We start from the raw sequence: 16944 nt of genomic DNA on the forward strand, positions 1-16944 counted from the left end.
GGGCTGTTCCCATCAGCAGGGACCGGCGTGAATGTCTCCACAGTGAGCTCAGCGCGGCAGTCGGGCTGTTCCCCTCTGGATGCTGGTTACTGGGGTAGGGATCCAGTCCCCTCCCAGGCCCGGGTTACCCCACCCCGAGCACATCCACCCTGTCCCCGGGCGCTACTTGGGTGTCCCCACGATCAGGTAGAAGGTTCCGGGCTGTGTGACGAAGCCGATGGCGCCCAGGGCGCTGAGCGCGGCCGCGTTGTGGGGCAGCACGGTGCAGTAGATGGGGAAGCCGCGGGCGTGCAGCCCCCGGCCCATGGCGGCCATGGTGAGGCCGGTGAGGCCGCGGCCGCGCCAGGCGGGCACCGTGTAGCCGTGGCGCAGGCAGCCCTGGGCGTCCAGCAGGGTCCAGGACACGGGGCGGCCGCGCGGGCCCAGCAGGCAGGCGGAGGGCAGCGCCCGCACCAGCCCCAGCAGGAACGCCCGGCTGCGGGCATTGCCACCCTGGGCCCACGTGGCGTTGAGCAGCGGGACGTGGGACGGGGACACGGGCGCCAGGCGCAGGCCCGGGGGCAACCTGCGAGGGGGAGTGGCAGGAGTCGGGAATGCTGAACCCCATGGCTGCAAGGGATGGCGGCTGGGATGGGGCTGGGGTCCCCTGTGCCACCCAGGGGTGGGAATGGGGGTGCCTGTGTCACCCAGGGATGTGCTCAGGGACCCCTGTGCCACCCAGGGATGGGATTGGGGATGCCAATGTCACCCAGGAATGTGCTCAGGGAACTCCTGTGCCACGCAGGGATGGGATTGGGGATGCCAATGTCACCCAGGAATGTGCTCAGGGAACTCCTGTACCACACGGGAATGGGATTGGGAACCCTTGTGCCACCCAGGAATGTGCTCAGGGACCCCTGTGCCACCCAGCGATGTGCTCGTGGACCCCTGTGTCACCCAGGGATGTGCTCGAGAACCCCTTGTGCCATGCAGGGATGGGATTGGGGATGCCAATGTCACCCAGGAATGTGCTCGTGGACCCCTGTGTCACCCAGGGATGTACTCGTGGACCCCTGTGTCACCCAGCGATGTGCTCAAGGATCCCTTGTACCACGCACGGATGGGATTGGGGATGCCAATGTCACCCAGGAATGTGCTCAGGGAACTCCTATACCACACGGGAATGGGATTGGGAACCCTCGTGCCACCCAGGAATGTGCTCAGGGACCCCTGTGCCACCCAGCGATGTGCTCGTGGACCCCTGTGTCACCCAGGGATGTACTCAGGGACCACCCATGTCACCCAGAGATGTGCTCAAGGACCCCTTGTGCCACGCAGGGATGGGATTGGGGATGCCAATGTCACCCAGGACTGTGCTCAGGGAACTCCTGTACCACACGGGAATGGGATTGGGAACCCTTGTGCCACCCAGGAATGTGCTCAGGGACCCCTGTGTCACCCAGGAGCGTGCTCAGGGACCACCCATGTCACCCAGGAACCCCCTGTGCCACCCAGGAATGTGCTTCGGGACCCCTGTGCCACCCAGGGATGTGACTGGCCCCCCGATGCCCCTGTGTCCCTGGTGCTCCCGTGTCCCCAGTGCCCCCACGCCCCCCGGTGACCCTGGTGTCCCTGCACCCTGGGTGCCCTCACTCACTGCCCACGGGGTCGGGGGGGCTCAGGGCTCATCAGTCCCAGGTACCGGATCGTCTCCACCTGCAGCCCCTTGGAACCGGCCGCCTCCCGCACGGCCTCATCCAGCCCCTCCTGCAGCCCTAGGACAGCCTGTCAGCCGGGCAGGGGACAGCAGGTGGTGTCCCCGTGTCCCTCCCAGGGCCATCCTTACCCAGTATCTGGAAGGCTCGTGCCTGGACCACCGCCTCGGTGCCCCCCAGAAGCGCCTGCAGGGCCCCCTTGTCCCGGTAGAACACGGCCAGCTGGTTGGTGTAGTGATCCTTGGGGTCCTTGTGCTCCTGGAGGGCGGACAGGGGGGCTGAGGGTGGCACCCCAACTCCCAGCCCCCCGGGGTGTGGAGTGCTGCCAGGGTGGGGGCACACGGGGCAGCACCTCTGGGCGCAGGCGGGTCAGGACGATGCCAAAATCGGGCCAGGAGTCCACCAGCACCTCGTGGGCTGCCGGGTTCCCCCGGGCCACCGTCATCACAGTCCCCAGGACCTGCAGGACAAGGTCCCTGTCACCGGCAGGGAAGGGGAGAGGGGACAGTGGGGTTCCCAGAGTCCCCGGCGTCTTGGTCACCAGCAGGGCAGAGGGAGCTGTGGTGTCCCCCGGGGTCTCCGTCAGTGGCAGGGAAGGGGAGAGGGGACAGAGAGGACACGAGGTTCTTGTCACCAGCAGGGCAGGCAGAGGGGTTCCTGGGGGCCCCATCACTGGCAGGAGAGGTGACAGAGGGGTCCCCAGGGTCCCTGTGACCAGAAAGGTGGAGGGGGAGGCAGAGGGGCTCCTGGCAAGGAGGGGAGGGGACAGAGGAGTCCTTGGGAACTCTGTTACCCACAGGACGGGGCAGAGGGGACAGAGAGGTCCCTGGAGTCCTTGTCAGCGGCAGAACAGGGCAGAGGGGACAGAGGGGTTCCCAGGGTCCCCATCACTGGCAGAACAGGGGGGAGGGGACAGAGGGGTCCCTGCAATCCCTGTCACTGGCAAGGCAGAGGGGACAGGGGGGTCCCTGGGGTCCCTGTCACCGGCAGGGTGGTGGGCAGGCTCTTCCGCAGGGTCTCCTCCAGAAGCCGCAGCTGGGCTGGGCACCTCAGGATCTGCATGGCACCGAGACCGTGGGGCAGGTGGTGGCACCGAGGATCCCCGGGGCTCTGGTGGCACGGGGGGCAGAATGTCCCAGATGAGCACCCGTCCCCAGGCGGTCCCAGGGCTGGCCCCGTGCCCAGTGCCCAGCAGGATGGACCCTGCCCGATGCCTCCCAAGGCAGGGGGCACTCGCTGGCCCGTGACGGCTCGTGGTGGCCCTGGGACCCGCTGTTGTCACCACCCGCCACACGGTCTCCAGGCTCCCGCTCCACAGCTCCAGGACTGTTGCAGGGTGAGTGCTGGAGGGGCTGGGGACCACGCGGGGCTGGGGAAGGGGACAGGGCTGGGGGCCACGCCAGCCCTCTGTTATCAAGGGTCTCTTGGCAGGACCATGCAGATCCTGACGAGCCCAGCCCAGCTGCAGCGCCTGGAGGGCATCCTGAAGAAGAGCCTGCCCCTCGCCCTGCCGGTGACCGGGATCCCGCTGTCACCCCTGCCCTGTGCCATCCCTGTCCTGTGCCACGATGAGGGCCCCAATGCCACGCTGCCCTGCCAGTGATGGGCACCCCACCCCTGCACCAGGGACCCCAGCGTCACCCCCGTGCTGTGCCGTGACTGGGACCCCAGTGTCACTCATCTCTCGCCGTGATGGGGACCCCAGTGTCACCCCTGTCCCTTGCCCTGCTGGTGACAGGGACTCCCTGTCTCTTGCCTGAGCGGGACCCCCGTGGCACCTCCCCACTCTCACCCCCCCAGGCCCAGGGACCCCCATGTCACACCCCAGTGATGGGGACCCCCATGTCACCAGGAGCCCTTGTGTCACCCTGCCCCCCACACCTGCCCCCCTTCCCCTCAGCTCTGACCCCGCCCACATTTACCCCCATAAACCCCCAGCTCCAGCCCCACATCTGCCCTCACCACCCCCTTCAGCTCTGACTCCTCCCACATCTGCCCCTATAACCCCACAGTTCCAGCCCCACATCTGCCCCCACAACCCCCCCAGCTTTGACCCCGCCCACATCTGCCCCATAAATCCCCAGTTCCAGCCCCACATCTGCCCCCATAACCCCCCCAGCTCTGACCCCCCCCATCTGCCCCTGTGCCGCCCAGCTTTGACCACACGTGTGCCCCCCACCCCTGACCCCCGCTGTCCCCCAGGTGTACGGGGCAGTGCTGAACATAACCCGGGGGAACCCGGGCGACTCCGAGGTGCTGGTGGACAAGTGGCCCGATTTCGGCGCCGTGCTGGCCCGTCCCAGAGGAGAGGTGGTCCACAGGGACATGGGGCACTGCAGGGAAAGGGGGGGATGGCACGGTGCCCTGGTGTGCTCAGGGCGCCCCTGGGTGCCCCCAGGTGCCAGTGAACGACAGCTACTGGAACACGCAGACAGCGTTCTACCGGGATTTGGGGGCGTACCGGGCACTGCTGGAGACCCCCGGGTGCCAGCGCTGGGACGCCGCCTTCATCATCATCGGTGGCCTGGGGGCAGGGGGATGCTGGGGGGCACTGGGGGGCACTGGGGGGCACTGGGGGCACGACTTGGTGTGCTGGGGTGGGGGTTGATGTGTGGGCTTGGGGTGCTGGGTACACGGGTGGCAGGGTCCTGGGGAGCTCTGGGGAGCACTGGGGTTGGACTTGGGGGTGTTGGGGGCAGAGGAACATCATGATTGGATTGGGGAGCGCTGGGGGGCACTGGGGGCAGCAATTGGGGTGCTGGGCACACTGGGGACACAGTCCTGGGGGACAATGGGGAGTATTGTGGTGGGATGTGGGGGTCTGAGGAGCACTGTGGTTGGACTTAGGGGTGCTGGGCGGCACTGGGCAGCATGGTGGTTGGATTTGGGGGGGTACTGGGGGGCTGTGGTTGGACTCGGGGGTGCTAGGCACAGTGGGGACAGGGATTGGGGTGCTGGGGATAGAGACCGGGATTGCAGGTATCCCCTGGGGACACTGAGGACACTGGGCTCACACAGAGGGGGCTGGAGGCAGAAATGGGGGTGTCGGGGGAGCAGGACTGCCTGACATCACCATCGCCAGGGCTACAGGACGGGGTGACCACGGTGTCGCAGGACCTGGCGAGGGCCAAAGGCGTGGAGCTGGACATCACCGAGTACTACACCTACGTGCACCCCGACCCCAGCAGCATGCCCGAGCCCCGGTGAGACCCCCCCGCACCCCAGCCCCGCACAGGCACCCCCGAGCCCCCCCCCACTAACCCCCAGCTCCCCCAGGCTGGACCCCGGCGTGCGGCTGGGCTCCCTGCTCCCCTCGCACGTGGACCTGCTGAACGAGACGTGGCCCTACGGGGGCAACGCCCGCAGCCGGCGCTACCTGGCCGAGCTTTTGGGGCGCTTCCCCCACGTGTGCGTGCAGGACGGCGCCGGGGAGCCCCTCAGCTGGGTGCTGACCGACCATTTCGGGACGGGCGCCCACGGCTTCACGCTGCCCGCGCACCGCCGGCGCGGCCACATGCAGGTGGCACTGACGGTGGCGGCGCGGCGGGCGCAGGCCCGGGGGTTCCCCACTTTCGGGCACACGGCGCTGCAGAACGGGCCCATGCAGCAGCTGCAGGAGCTGCTGGGCCACCAGCGCCTGCCCGGCATCTGCCGCTACATCCTGCACAACCCCGCCATGGACAAGGACGGGCCCTGAAGCCCCGCCGGCCCCTGCCCGGGGCGGGACAAGGGAGAAAAGCCAGCCCCGAATTAAAGAGTGTTGAGGGGTCTCTGATGGCTGCTGTGGGGTTGTGTCTCCCTCCAGCACTGACCGTTGCAGCGGTGACACGGCTTGGTGGCTCTCGTGTCACCTCCCCTGGGAGACACCCCCTGACAGGACACGGATCTCAGCTGTTCTCGGCCCCCCCCAGGGAGGGCCTCAGGCAAATGGTGGCACCTGCAGTGTCACACCCCCCCCATGGGATGGTGTCACCAACAGCTGGGGGTGGGATGGGCAGGCACAGAGGCTGTGGGTCACCGCCTGGGCGTCCTGGTGGGGACAGGCAGTGACACACAGGACACAAGGTGACGGTGTCACGGAGTGAGTCAAGGCATGGGGGGGGGATGGGGACTGACAGGGGGTGACAGTGCCTGGGGTGATGGGGAGTGCTGGGATGTGGGTGACAATGTCCAGGGGCACAGCTAGGGCCATGGGGGTGACAGTGCCTGGGGGTGGTAGGGACACATGGGGAGGTGACAGTGTCCAGAGTGATGGGGAATGCAGGGGTGGGGTGACTGTGCCTGGGGTGACAGGGACCACCGGGAGAGAGGTGCCAGTGCCTGTGGGTGACAGGGGGAGCCACAGGGGTGACAGTGCCTGGGGGTGATAGGGACATCTGGGGGAGTGACACTGTACAGGGTGTTGGGGACTGCCATGGGGTGACAGTACCCAGGGTGACAGTGCCTGGGGTGACGGGGACCACCAGGATAGAGTGGTGACAGTGCCTGGGGTGACAAGGACTGCAATGGGACAGTGTGTGGGGGTGGTGGGGACAACTGGGGGTGACAGTGCCGGGTACAGCCGTGGCAGGGTGTCAGTGCCCAGGGGGGCGGGGGACCGGGACCCCAGGGGGTGGCCGTGCCCGGGGGTGGCGGGGGCGGCCGTGGCCGGTCCCCCAGCGCGGCCCCGCCGCTTCCGCCCGGGCCCGGCCGGACAGGGGCGGGTCCCTGCGTGTTCCCGGTATGGGCGGGCCCCGCCCCGTTCCCGGTATCGCCGGGGCCGCCGCCAGCTCCATGTCTCGCAGGGCCATGGGGCAGCCCCGGCGCATCACCGACTCCTTCCCGCGGCGGCGGCGGCGGGGCCCGGGGCGACCCCCGGGCAGGCTCAAGGACAAGGACAAGGGCAAGGAGAAGGCGCAAGGGAAGGCGAAGGTGCGGGACCGCCCCCGCGCCGCCCCGCAGCCCCCGCCGGACCCGGCGCTCCTGGAGATGCTGCGGCGCTTCGACCTCTGCTGGGAGTACGGACCCTGCACCGGTGAGCACCCCCCGGTGTCCCCCCCGGTGTCCCCCGGGCCGCCCCGGCCCCGCTGACCGCGCTGTCCCGCAGGGATCACCCGCCTGCAGCGCTGGGAGCGGGCGCAGGCGCTGGGGCTGAGCCCCCCCGGCCCCATCCGGGACGCGCTCCTGGAGCACCGCGACAACCCCCATGTCACCTACAGGTGGGTGCGGGACGGGCGGGGGGCGCGGGGCACCCCCTCCGCCGGTGCCCCCCGCCCCGCCCGGGGGCCGCTGACCCCCGTTTTGCCCCCACAGCCTCTGGCACGAGTACGAGCTCTGAGTCGCCGCGCCGAGGGAGGAGAGGGGGGGGCCGTGCCCCCCGGCCGCCATCGCGGGGGTGCTGTGTGCTGTCGGACGGGGGGCACAGGCTGGGGTGAAGCTCCTTGGGGCGCTGGGGGAGGGCGGGGGGTTGTACCCCTTCCAGAATAGCCAGGCAGGGTGTCCAGGTGCCGGGACCCCCTTCCGTTTCCATCCTCACTTCGGGGGCGCCCCGACCCCCCAGGAGCCCCCCACACCCCACAGAGGGTCCTGATCCACAGTGAGGGGCTCAGCCGTCCCCCATCCTAGGTAACCACCTCAGGAATCCCACAGGAAGTTGACGTTGCCTAGGTAGCCAGAGCAAAAACATGGAATTTGGCGGTGGGTGGAACGAGACTGGGACCCCGGCGAAAAAAAAAAAAAATCAGCTGTCAGGTTGGAGAAAGGGAGGTGGAAGCGTAGCAAAAAAAGTCCGAAAATGGAAAAAAAATTTAAAATTAAGTAAGAATGAGCTCAGGGAGGGTATTATGAAACTAGGGATGCAGGTGACTATGGATTGTGCTGCTGTTGTCACACTGTCTGGCAGTAGGGAGGGAAGAGTGGACAATGTCACGCGAGATTCATAAAATTAAGAGCCTTAAATAGCAGCTTTGATGTGTGTAGTCATAAAGTAATAACGGGGATGTGTTTGTTAATTATTTAGCTTATTGACGACTTTATTCATCCGCTCTTTCTGTTGCTTAACCAATAAAATTGTTTGTTTCTATCCCAAGCCTGCAATGGAGTGTTGGAGTCGGGAGTAACTCGGGATAGGGTGGAATGGGGTGGGATGGGTGGGGGGCCACGGTGGGGGGACGGGATGCCACGATGGGGGGTGCGCCCGGCCTGGGGAGCTGCGGCCTCCCTGCCTCGCTTCACTGTTCCGCTGCCGGGCCCCGGGACTGCCCTGGTCCCAATTCCGGCCCCAATTCCATCCCTAATTCCATCCCCGATCCGAGTCCGAACTCCAGCCCCGGGCCTAGGCCGCAGCGGTTGTCATGGCAACCCGGAAGTGGAGACCCCGCGCGCGGCGATCCGCGGCACAGCCCGGCACAGCTGAGCCCGCCCCCTTCACCGGCCTTGTCCAATCAGGCGCCACGGCGCCTCGGCCAATGGCGAGCCGGGCGGGCGTACATAAAGACCGGGCCAGAGGCGGCAGCTGTGGCTGGTTGTGTGTGAGGGCTGAGGGTGCGGCCTCGCTGCTGCCCGGGCTGCGGAGGTGAGAGTGTGTTGTCCTCTATGTTTATGGACTGGGAGAACTGGGGGGCGTTTAGGGGCGCGTTGTGCTGGTCGGCGGGGGCCGGGTAAGCCCGTTACCTGCCGGGTGCCCCCGGGGGAAGCTGTGCCGGGGCTGAGGGGCTGGTGCTCTCTGGGTGTCTCAGGTTTCGCTTTGGAATTCCAAAGCCTCTCCCTGTGCAGGGTTATGAGGCAAAGACTGCTTTAACTTGGATTTTTGGTGCTGCGTTAATGCTTTTTGCTCGCTCTGTGTCGGTTTCCAGGCTGGCTCGTGGTTTCCCCTGGTGCGGAGGCGAGTTGTGCTTCCTGCGGGGAGAGAGAAGGGCCTCGGGAAGCTGCTCCATGACCCCCAGCTGTGCCGAGCCCGGGAGTCTGTCCAGGTAAGAGCGGGGCTTGTACTGCCAGGGAGGAGCTGGGTTTGCTGTTGGCAGATAGAATATGCCCGTGCCTTTAAATGCGAGGACAGGCAGAAGCTGGGAGGGACCCTGAGCAGGTTTGGTGGCACGACAGCAGTTTGAAAAGACCTTGACTGTGGGGGAATTGTCCAGGAAAACTAGTCCTGTTTTGTGGGGAGGCAGTTTGCAAGGACAGGGGGGTTGCTGTGCTCTCTAGCAGAAATACTCCCCTTGGGCTGTCCAGGGTGAGGAAATGTTGGCCACGTGTGGGCTGGAGCAAAGGTGTGTGGGTGCCTGTGTGTGACACCTGTGGGTGTGCAGGAAGGGGGTTCTGGTGCCATTGGAGCTGCCAGGGAGCCAAAAAGGGCACAGTTGTCTGAAAAAGGTGAAAGCTCTGTCAGCCTCTGTTGACACCTGCACCAAAGGAGATGCAAATTTTCCCATTCTTAGTTGCACAAAGCTCCCAGGAAAGGAAGCTTTAGAATCTAACTCAGCTTTATGCTAAATGTTTCCTTGCTCTCTCAGCAGGATGTCGAGTGCCACCATGTCCCTGAGGTCACCCTTTCTGCTGTTGGGAGAGCACGAGGTGGATGGAGAGGATCCCCAGGCATCTGCAGGCACAAGGGACTCGTACAGCTGTGATTTTCCTACAGCCCTCGTGAGAGGGACTTCCTGGGTACCATGGGTCATGTGCCAGCTCTCCTGCTGGAGCTTTTGTCTGCTGTGTTTGAACACAAAGAGCACAACTAAAGTCAGGTCTGTTCTGGAGTGTGTTACACTCGTGCAAAGCTCCTTCCTTCTGTTTATTTTCTGTTCTGGAAAGCACAGTCTGGGGTTCCTGGGCACTTCCTATTAAATAATATGAAAATAATATTGTACTAAAATGGGAAAGGAACTGTCTGTTTGAGATCAGATGTCCCTGATAAAAGCTTTATGTTTTTTCACTCAGTAAGCTCTTAAAATATCTTACAGTGTGTAGCAATGCCTGGCTTCTAAAACTGACCAACTGAGTCTTAGAGGCTTCTTTGCAGAGCTGAGTTGAGGCAGCAGAATTGGCCCCCAGGAGGGACTCTGTGCCTGCTCTCCCGTGGCTCCAAGGGATCTCTGGGCCTTCACGCCGGCACCGAGATTTTCTCGGGAAGGGCCTCAGATCCCCGGACCAGTCTGGGACACAGGCAAGATCCCCCTGCCTTTAGAAATGAGGCCTTCTTGGGGCTTCCTGCCCGTCCCCGTTGGTGGGTTCCCAAGAAGGCCTCTTGAAATGCCTTTTGGGCTGTGCATTGAAGCCTTGGCAGCAAATTGGGCCCCTGGAGGGACAGTGCTGTTGGTGCCCCCCGGGCTGGGGCACCCCGAGGACTCCAGCGCGCACCGAAAGGATTATTCGGGGAGATCCTCGGGGTGCCCGGCCCTGGGGAGCTCAAAGCAAGGTCCCTGCAATGGATTCAGGCATTGCTGACAGTATCCCAGGGCTACCTGGCCCTGCTGGACATGGAGCTCTCTCATGGGCTGTAATTGGGTGATAAAAGTGGTGCTCCAAGTGCCAAAGAAGGGTGGGATTGGGATTAAGAAACTGGGGAAACAATGAGTAATTCCTCAGTTTCTCCATTAGCCAAACTCACCCAAATCTGTGCTAGAAAGAGATTGAGTGGACAAGTTGAGGCAGAAATGCAGTTGAAAACTGGGGCTATTGACACTGTAATTGCTGAAACTCAATGTATCAAATCAGCAGCTCTTGTTGTGCAGGGAATAACTCCTGTCAGCAGCAAGGTCCTGACTGAAGTGGCAGCTGCAGTTGTTCCTGTGGTGTGGGCCAGTGGAACTCCAGGAGAGTGGAAGAGGGCAGAACCTGTAGGTATTACCCCTACTGTGGGATCTGTGCTGGTAAGGCCAAGCCAGTATCCTTTAAAATCAGAATGCCAGCTTGGATTAGTTGCAGTAAGAGCTGAATTTGCTCCTCCTGGTTTCCTTGTAGAAGGTGAATGCAAGAACCTGCCAAGCAAACCAATGGCCAAGGTGATTGATGAGTGCAGGACCTGAGAGAACCCCCTGAAATGACAACCTGGAGTAGTTTCCAGGATTAGATTGCAAAGATGGCCTTTGCTGCATGTCCTGGAGCAAGGAAAGCCAAGAAACCTTTGCTTTTGCAGGAGAAAATGGGGGAAGCGGGAAGGAAGAAGAGAAGCCCCGTGACTCCTCCCTGAGCCCCAGACAGCCCAGGAACTGCCTCCCTGGGAATGGTGGCACGGGCTGGACTCTGGATTGCTTCCTCTGGATGTGTGGTAAGACTGTGATGCCAACTTTTAAAAACAGAGCCTGTAAGGATTTGCTGCCTTGGCTAGATGGTGCAAGGGCAGCCTTTAAGCAGCTGAAGCCTTCCCTGAGGAGAGCTCTGGGTCTGCCAGATGTGTCAGAACTGTTGGCAGCATTTTTGGTGGGGAGGGCAAAGAAAGGCCAAGGTGTGCAGTGACCCCCCTGAGAAGGGACTTTGAGTTCATGGCATCCCTGATGGTGACCTTTGTGGGCTGTTCCCCCTGTAGGGCAGGTGATAGTCCCAGCTATAGTGATGGGAAAAATAGTTAAAAGGGAGCCCCCAAATCTGGAAATCCTCCTGGAGGCTCTTGGCAAAGAGTTTTCTGAGTTCCCCCTGACAGAAGGACAGTGATAGCTTTTGAGTGCTAGGAGATCCTTTGAATAGGTAGCCTTGAGTGTGTCCTTGTTGCCCCAGTAGGCCTTGTCCAACTCCCCATATTTCAGGTGATACACATACTAAAGTTTAAAATGCTCTTCCTAATCCTTTGTTGGCTTGAGGCTCTCCCCTGCAGGAACTGCAGGAACTCCTGGTGCCGCCTGGGCCGATGGATTGGACGCCCCAGCCCCTCCGTTCCTGCCCAGCCACTGGGGCCGTGTCGAGTGGTGGCACTGCCAGCCCTGCAGGTGAAGGGGAAAGGGCCTTTGCAGGTCTTGGGGATCCCATTTATAGCAGGTAAAGTTGCAGAACAAGGATGTTGGGTATGTTCTTCTTGAGTTAGGAAAGCTCCTTTTGATTGTTGAGCAGAACCAAGTGGATCCTTCAGAGTTCCCATCCGTGTTTGTGTCTCAGCCTGTGTTATGATTCAGGGCTGTCAGTTGTTGTCACTGAGGAGTCAAACTCTGCTTTAAATAATGAGACACTGGCCTGATGGCCAAGTATCAAGAGAAAATGTGGAATGCTGTCTGAGTGTTGGGATGTAACAAGAGCTAATCCTTTTTGCAGTGGGATGGAGCCTGGGAACTGCCCAGAGCTGAGCCAAGGGATTTCAAGGGACCAAGCAAGGGAGGTGAAGAAAGAAGGAAGAAGGGAACTGAGGCATCATCCAAGCAGCACCAAGTTCCCGTGTCAGCAGGTGAGTTGTGTTGAGGTTCCTCAGGCAGGCACTGAGGACTTGGAGGGTTCTAGACAGGGAAAACCGGGGAAGGCCCTCTGTGAAGCCCCACAGAAACCTGAAACCCCTGGGCCTTTTTGGGAGCCTGAGCTATTGCAGCCCTGGGGATGGCTTTGGTTTCCTTCTCTCCTCAGAGTAAAACTGTGTGGGAGAGTCTGTGATCTCCCTGATTTTTGTATCCCAACTGAAACGTGGAAGAAAGTTGACCTTGTGTAATGTCCCCGCTGACTTGGCCGGGTTGAACCCACAGGGCCAGATTGTTGTAGTGTGCAGGTTATTGTTTGTGTCTGAGCAGTTTGGGGTTTATTTGCCAAGGGAGGCTGTGGAATGTTATGGTGTTTTTGTCCCAATATTTGGAGGCAGTGCCCTGAATTAGTTGATTTCTGCCTGGCTCCCTGATGTCTGAGTTCTGAGGTGTACCAAGAACTGGTAGTTTTTGCAGTGGGATGTACCCTAGAAACTGCCTGGAGCTGAGCCAAGGAACTGAAAGGGACTGAGCAAGCAAAGTGAAGAAAGAATGAAGAAGGGAACTGAGGCAGCAGCCGAGCAACGCCAAATTCCTCTAGAGCCAGGTGAGTTGTCTTGAAGTTGATAAGGTGGTCACTGAGAACGTTGGGGGCTGCAGGCACAGGTGAGCAGCAGAGACCCCTGATGGAGCCCCTCAGAGACCTTATAAAGGTTTGTGTATATGGTAACAGGTGTTGGGAATGTCCTGAATGTGGAACAGGAATGCAGGGAAGGAAAATGAACCCTCCTGTAATGCTGCCCCCTCCCATGAGCTGCAGTGGAGGCACCTCCGTGTGCCCTTTGGGAGCGGATTGCCAGGACACCCGGCGGGCTGGGATCATGGCAGGGTGTTGTAAGCAAGGAATGCCTGGCTTCTAAAACTCACCAGCTGAGCCTTAGAGGCTTCTTTGCAGAGCTGAGTTGAGGCAGCAGAATTGGCCCCCAGGAGGGACTCTGTGCCTGCTCTCCCGTGGCTCCAAGGGATCTCTGGGCCTTCACGCCGGCACCGAGATTTTCTCGGGAAGGGCCTCAGATCCCCGGACCAGTCTGGGACACAGGCAAGATCCCCCTGCCTTTAGAAATGAGGCCTTCTTGGGGCTTCCTGCCCGTCCACGGTGCTGGGTTCCCAAGAAGGCCTCTTGAAATGCCTTTTGGGCTGTGCATTGAAGCCTTGGCAGCAAATTGGGCCCCTGGAGGGACAGTGCTGTTGGTGCCCCCCGGGCTGGGGCACCCCGAGGACTCCAGCGCGCACCGAAAGGATTATTCGGGGAGATCCTCGGGGTGCCCGGCCCTGGGGAGCTCAAAGCAAGGTCCCTGCAATGGATTCAGGCATTGCTGACAGTATCCCAGGGCTACCTGGCCCTACTGGACATGGAGCTCTCTCATGGGCTGTAATTGGGTGATAAAAGTGGTGCTCCAAGTGCCAAAGAAGGGTGGGATTGGGATTAAGAAATGAGCAGTGATGGTGCAATTGGCTGTTTGCTCTGGAATGTAATGGTGAGAGCTGCAGGAGTGCAAGGTGTGTGTTCCAGTCCCCAGCATTTGGGTTGCACATGTCCTGGTCAGACACAGGTCCAACTTCCTCAGTCCTTAACACAGTAGAGGGAGAATTAAGGGCTGGCACTGTTAAGGTGATTGGTGTGACAGGGGTCAGACTGGGAAAACGTTGGGTGATTCCTGAGTTTGTCTGTTGCCAAACTCCCCCAAACCTGTGCTAGGAAGAGATTGACTCAAAAACTTGAGGCAGAAATGGAATTGAAAACTGGGGCTATTGACACTGTAGTTGCTGAAACTTAATGTGTCTAAGCAGCAGCTCTTGTTGTGCAGGGAATAACTCCTGTCAGAGCAAGGGCCCAACTGAAGTGGCAGTTGCAGTTGTTCCTGTAGAATTCCAGGAGAGGGGAAGAGGGCAGAACCTGTAAGAATTACCCCTACTGTGGGATCTCTCCAGGTAAGTCAAAGCCAGTATCCTTTAAAATCAGAATGCCAGCTTGGATTAGTTGCAGTAAGAGCTGAATTTGCTCCTCCTGGTTTCCTTGTAGAAGGTGAATGCAAGAACCTGCCAAGCAAACCAATGGCCAAGGGGATTGATGAGTGCAGGACCTGAGAGAACCCCCTGAAATGACAACCTGGAGTAGTTTCCAGGATTAGATTGCAAAGATGGCCTTTGCTGCATCTCCTGGAGCGAGGAAAGCCAAGAAACCTTTGCTTTTGCAGGAGAAAATGGGGGAAGCGGGAAGGAAGAAGCGAAGCCCCGTGACTCCTCCCTGAGCCCCAGACAGCCCAGGAACTGCCTCCCTGGGAATGGTGGCACGGGCTGGACTCTGGATTGCTCCCTCTGGATGTGTGGTAAGACTGTGATGCCAACTTTTAAAAACAGAGCCTGTAAGGATTTGCTGCCTTGGCTAGATGGTGCAAGGGCAGCCTTTAAGCAGCTGAAGCCTTCCCTGAGGAGAGCTCTGGGTCTGCCAGATGTGTCAGAACTGTTGGCAGCATTTTTGGTGGGGAGGGCAAAGAAAGGCCAAGGTGTGCAGTGACCCCCCTGAGAAGGGACTTTGAGTTAATGGCATCCCTGATGGTGACCTTTGTGGGCTGTTCCCCCTGTAGGGCAGGTGATAGTCCCAGCTATAGTGATGGGAAAAATAGTTAAAAGGGAGCCCCCAAATCTGGAAATCCTCCTGGAGGCTCTTGGCAAAGAGTTTTCTGAGTTCCCCCTGACAGAAGGACAGTGATAGCTTTTGAGTGCTAGGAGATCCTTTGAATAGGTAGCCTTGAGTGTGTCCTTGTTGCCCCAGTAGGCCTTGTCCAACTCCCCATCTTCCAGGAGATACACATCTTAAAGTTTAAACTGGTCTTCCTAATCCTTTGTTGGCTTGAGGCTCTCCCCTGCAGGAACTCCAGGAACTCCTGGTGCCGCCTGGGCCGATGGATTGGACGCCCCAGCCCCTCCGTTCCTGCCCAGCCACTGGGGCCGTGTCGAGTGGTGGCACTGCCAGCCCTGCAGGTGAAGGGGAAAGGGCCTTTGCAGGTCTTGGGGATCACATTTATAGCAGGTAAAGTTACAGAACAAGGATGTTGGGTCTCTTCTTCTTGTGCTAAGAAAACTCCTTTTGCTTGGTGAGCAGAACCAAGTGGATCCTTCAGAGTTCCCATCCGTGTTTGTGTCTCAGCCTGTGTTATGATTCAGGGCTGTCAGTTGTTGTCACTGAGGAGTCAAACTCTGCTTTAAATAATGAGACACTGGCCTGATGGCCAAGTATCAAGAGAAAATGTGGAATGCTGTCTGAGTGTTGGGATGTAACAAGCGCTGATCTTTTTTGCAGTGGGATGTAGCCTGGAAACTGCCCAGAGCTGAGCCAAGGGATTGAAAGGGACCAACCAAGGGAGGTGAAGAAAGAAGGAAGAAGGGAACTGAGGCATCATCCAAGCAGCACCAAGTTGCTGTGTCAGCAGGTGAGTTGTGTTGAGGTTCCTCAGGCAGGCACTGAGGACTTGGAGGGTTCTAGACAGGGAAGACCTGGGAAGGCCCTCGGTGAAGCCCCTCAGAAACCTGAAACCCCTGGGCCTTTTTGGGAGCCTGAGCTATTGCAGCCCTGGGGATGGCTTTGGTTTCCTTCTCTCCTCAGAGTAAAACTGTGTGGGAGAGTCTGTGATCTCCCTGATTTTTGTATCACAACTGAAATGTGGAAGAAAGTTGACCTTGTGTAATGTCCCCGCTGACTTGGCCGGGTTGAACCCACAGGGCCAGATTGTTGTAGTGTGCAGGTTATTGTTTGTGTCTGAGCAGTTTGGGGTTTATTTACCAAGGGAGGCCATGGAATGTTACCATATTTTGTCCCAATATTTGGAGGCAATGCCCTGGATTAGTTGATTTCTGCCTGGCTCCCTGATGTCTGAGTTCTGAGGTGTACCAAGAACTGGTAGTTTTTGCAGTGGGATGTACCCTAGAAACTGCCTGGAGCTGAGCCAAGGAACTGAAAGGGACTGAGCAAGCAAAGTAAAGAAAGAATGAAGAAGGGAACTGAGGCAGCAGCCGAGCAACACCAAATTCCTCTAGAGCCAGGTGAGTTGTCTTGAAGTTGATAAGGTGGTCACTGAGAACTTTGGGGGCTGCAGGCACAGGTGAGCACCAGAGACCCCTGATAGAGCCCCTCAGAGACCTTAGAAGGGTTTGTGTTCATGGGGACAGGTGTTGGGAATGTCCTGAATGTGGAACAGGAATGCAGGGAAGGAAAATGAACCCTCCTGTAATGCTGCCCCCTCCCATCAGCTGCAGTGGAGACACCTCCATGTACCCTTTGGGAGCGGATTGCCAGGACACCCGGCGGGCTGGGATCATGGCAGGGTGTTGTAAGCAAGGAATGCCTGGCTTCTAAAACTCACCAGCTGAGCCTTAGAGGCTTCTTTGCAGAGCTGAGTTGAGGCAGCAGAATTGGCCCCCAGGAGGGACTCTGTGCCTGCTCTCCCGTGGCTCCAAGGGATCTCTGGGCCTTCACGCCGGCACCGAGATTTTCTCGGGAAGGGCCTCAGATCCCCGGACCAGTCTGGGACACAGGCAAGATCCCCCTGCCTTTAGAAATGAGGCCTTCTTGGGGCTTCCTGCCCGTCCACGTTGGTGGGTTCCCAAGAAGGCCTCTTGAAATGCCTTTTGGGCTGTGCATTGAAGCCTTGGCAGCAAATTGGGCCCCTGGAGGGACAGTGCTGTTGGTGCCCCCCGGGCTGGGGCACCCCGAGGACTCCAGCGCGCACCGAAAGGATTATTCGGGGAGATCCTCGGGGTGCCCGGCCCTGGGGAGCTCAAAGCAAGGTCCCTGCAATGGATTCAGGCATTGCTGACAGTATCCCAGGGCTACCTGG

The 16944-nt window shown here is 60.0% G+C and overlaps 4 protein-coding genes across 7 annotated transcripts; 3 read left to right on the plus strand and 1 right to left on the minus strand.

Annotated features, from left to right (window-relative positions):
- Positions 1 to 73: 73 nt before the first annotated feature.
- Positions 74 to 2910, minus strand: LOC116788633 (glycine N-acyltransferase-like protein 3). The gene is made up of 5 exons (XM_032691652.1): positions 2679 to 2910; positions 2047 to 2154; positions 1826 to 1952; positions 1637 to 1754; positions 74 to 565 (listed from the first exon to the last, which is right to left on the minus strand). Exons 1-5 carry the CDS (start codon positions 2754 to 2756, stop codon positions 163 to 165), a joined length of 834 nt encoding a protein of 277 aa, XP_032547543.1. The 5' UTR covers positions 2757 to 2910; the 3' UTR covers positions 74 to 162.
- LOC116788631 (glycine N-acyltransferase-like protein 3) lies at positions 2891 to 6227 on the plus strand. 2 transcript variants are annotated; one of them, XM_032691649.1, is made up of 6 exons: positions 2891 to 3030; positions 3126 to 3207; positions 3897 to 4004; positions 4093 to 4213; positions 4777 to 4897; positions 4971 to 6224. In XM_032691649.1, exons 2-6 carry the CDS (start codon positions 3130 to 3132, stop codon positions 5389 to 5391), a joined length of 849 nt encoding a protein of 282 aa, XP_032547540.1. In that variant the 5' UTR covers positions 2891 to 3030; positions 3126 to 3129; the 3' UTR covers positions 5392 to 6224. The 2 variants fall into 2 exon arrangements, with proteins under 2 accessions (XP_032547540.1, XP_032547541.1); XM_032691650.1 differs by having other exon boundaries at positions 2892 to 3030; positions 3113 to 3207; positions 4971 to 6227.
- A 157-nt stretch (positions 6228 to 6384) lies between these two features.
- Positions 6385 to 7752, plus strand: POLD4 (DNA polymerase delta 4, accessory subunit). Its single transcript, XM_032691693.1, has 3 exons — positions 6385 to 6708; positions 6781 to 6892; positions 6987 to 7752. The coding sequence occupies exons 1-3, from the start codon at positions 6417 to 6419 to the stop codon at positions 7009 to 7011; spliced, it is 429 nt and encodes a 142-aa protein (XP_032547584.1). The 5' UTR covers positions 6385 to 6416; the 3' UTR covers positions 7012 to 7752.
- Positions 7753 to 8424: 672 nt separating this feature from the next.
- On the plus strand, positions 8425 to 10916 carry LOC116788649. Of its 3 annotated transcripts, none has more exons than XM_032691683.1 (3): positions 8425 to 8644; positions 9185 to 9344; positions 10403 to 10916. In XM_032691683.1, the coding sequence occupies exons 1-3, from the start codon at positions 8496 to 8498 to the stop codon at positions 10694 to 10696; spliced, it is 603 nt and encodes a 200-aa protein (XP_032547574.1). In that variant the 5' UTR covers positions 8425 to 8495; the 3' UTR covers positions 10697 to 10916. The 3 variants fall into 3 exon arrangements, 2 of the variants coding, with proteins under 2 accessions (XP_032547574.1, XP_032547575.1); XM_032691684.1 differs by having other exon boundaries at positions 9188 to 9344; XR_004357700.1 differs by having other exon boundaries at positions 8431 to 8644; positions 10807 to 10916.
- The last annotated feature ends 6028 nt before the right edge of the window (positions 10917 to 16944 follow it).

The sequence above is a fragment of the Chiroxiphia lanceolata genome, chromosome 6 (assembly GCF_009829145.1).
Source record: "Chiroxiphia lanceolata isolate bChiLan1 chromosome 6, bChiLan1.pri, whole genome shotgun sequence".
NCBI lineage: Eukaryota > Metazoa > Chordata > Aves > Passeriformes > Pipridae > Chiroxiphia > Chiroxiphia lanceolata.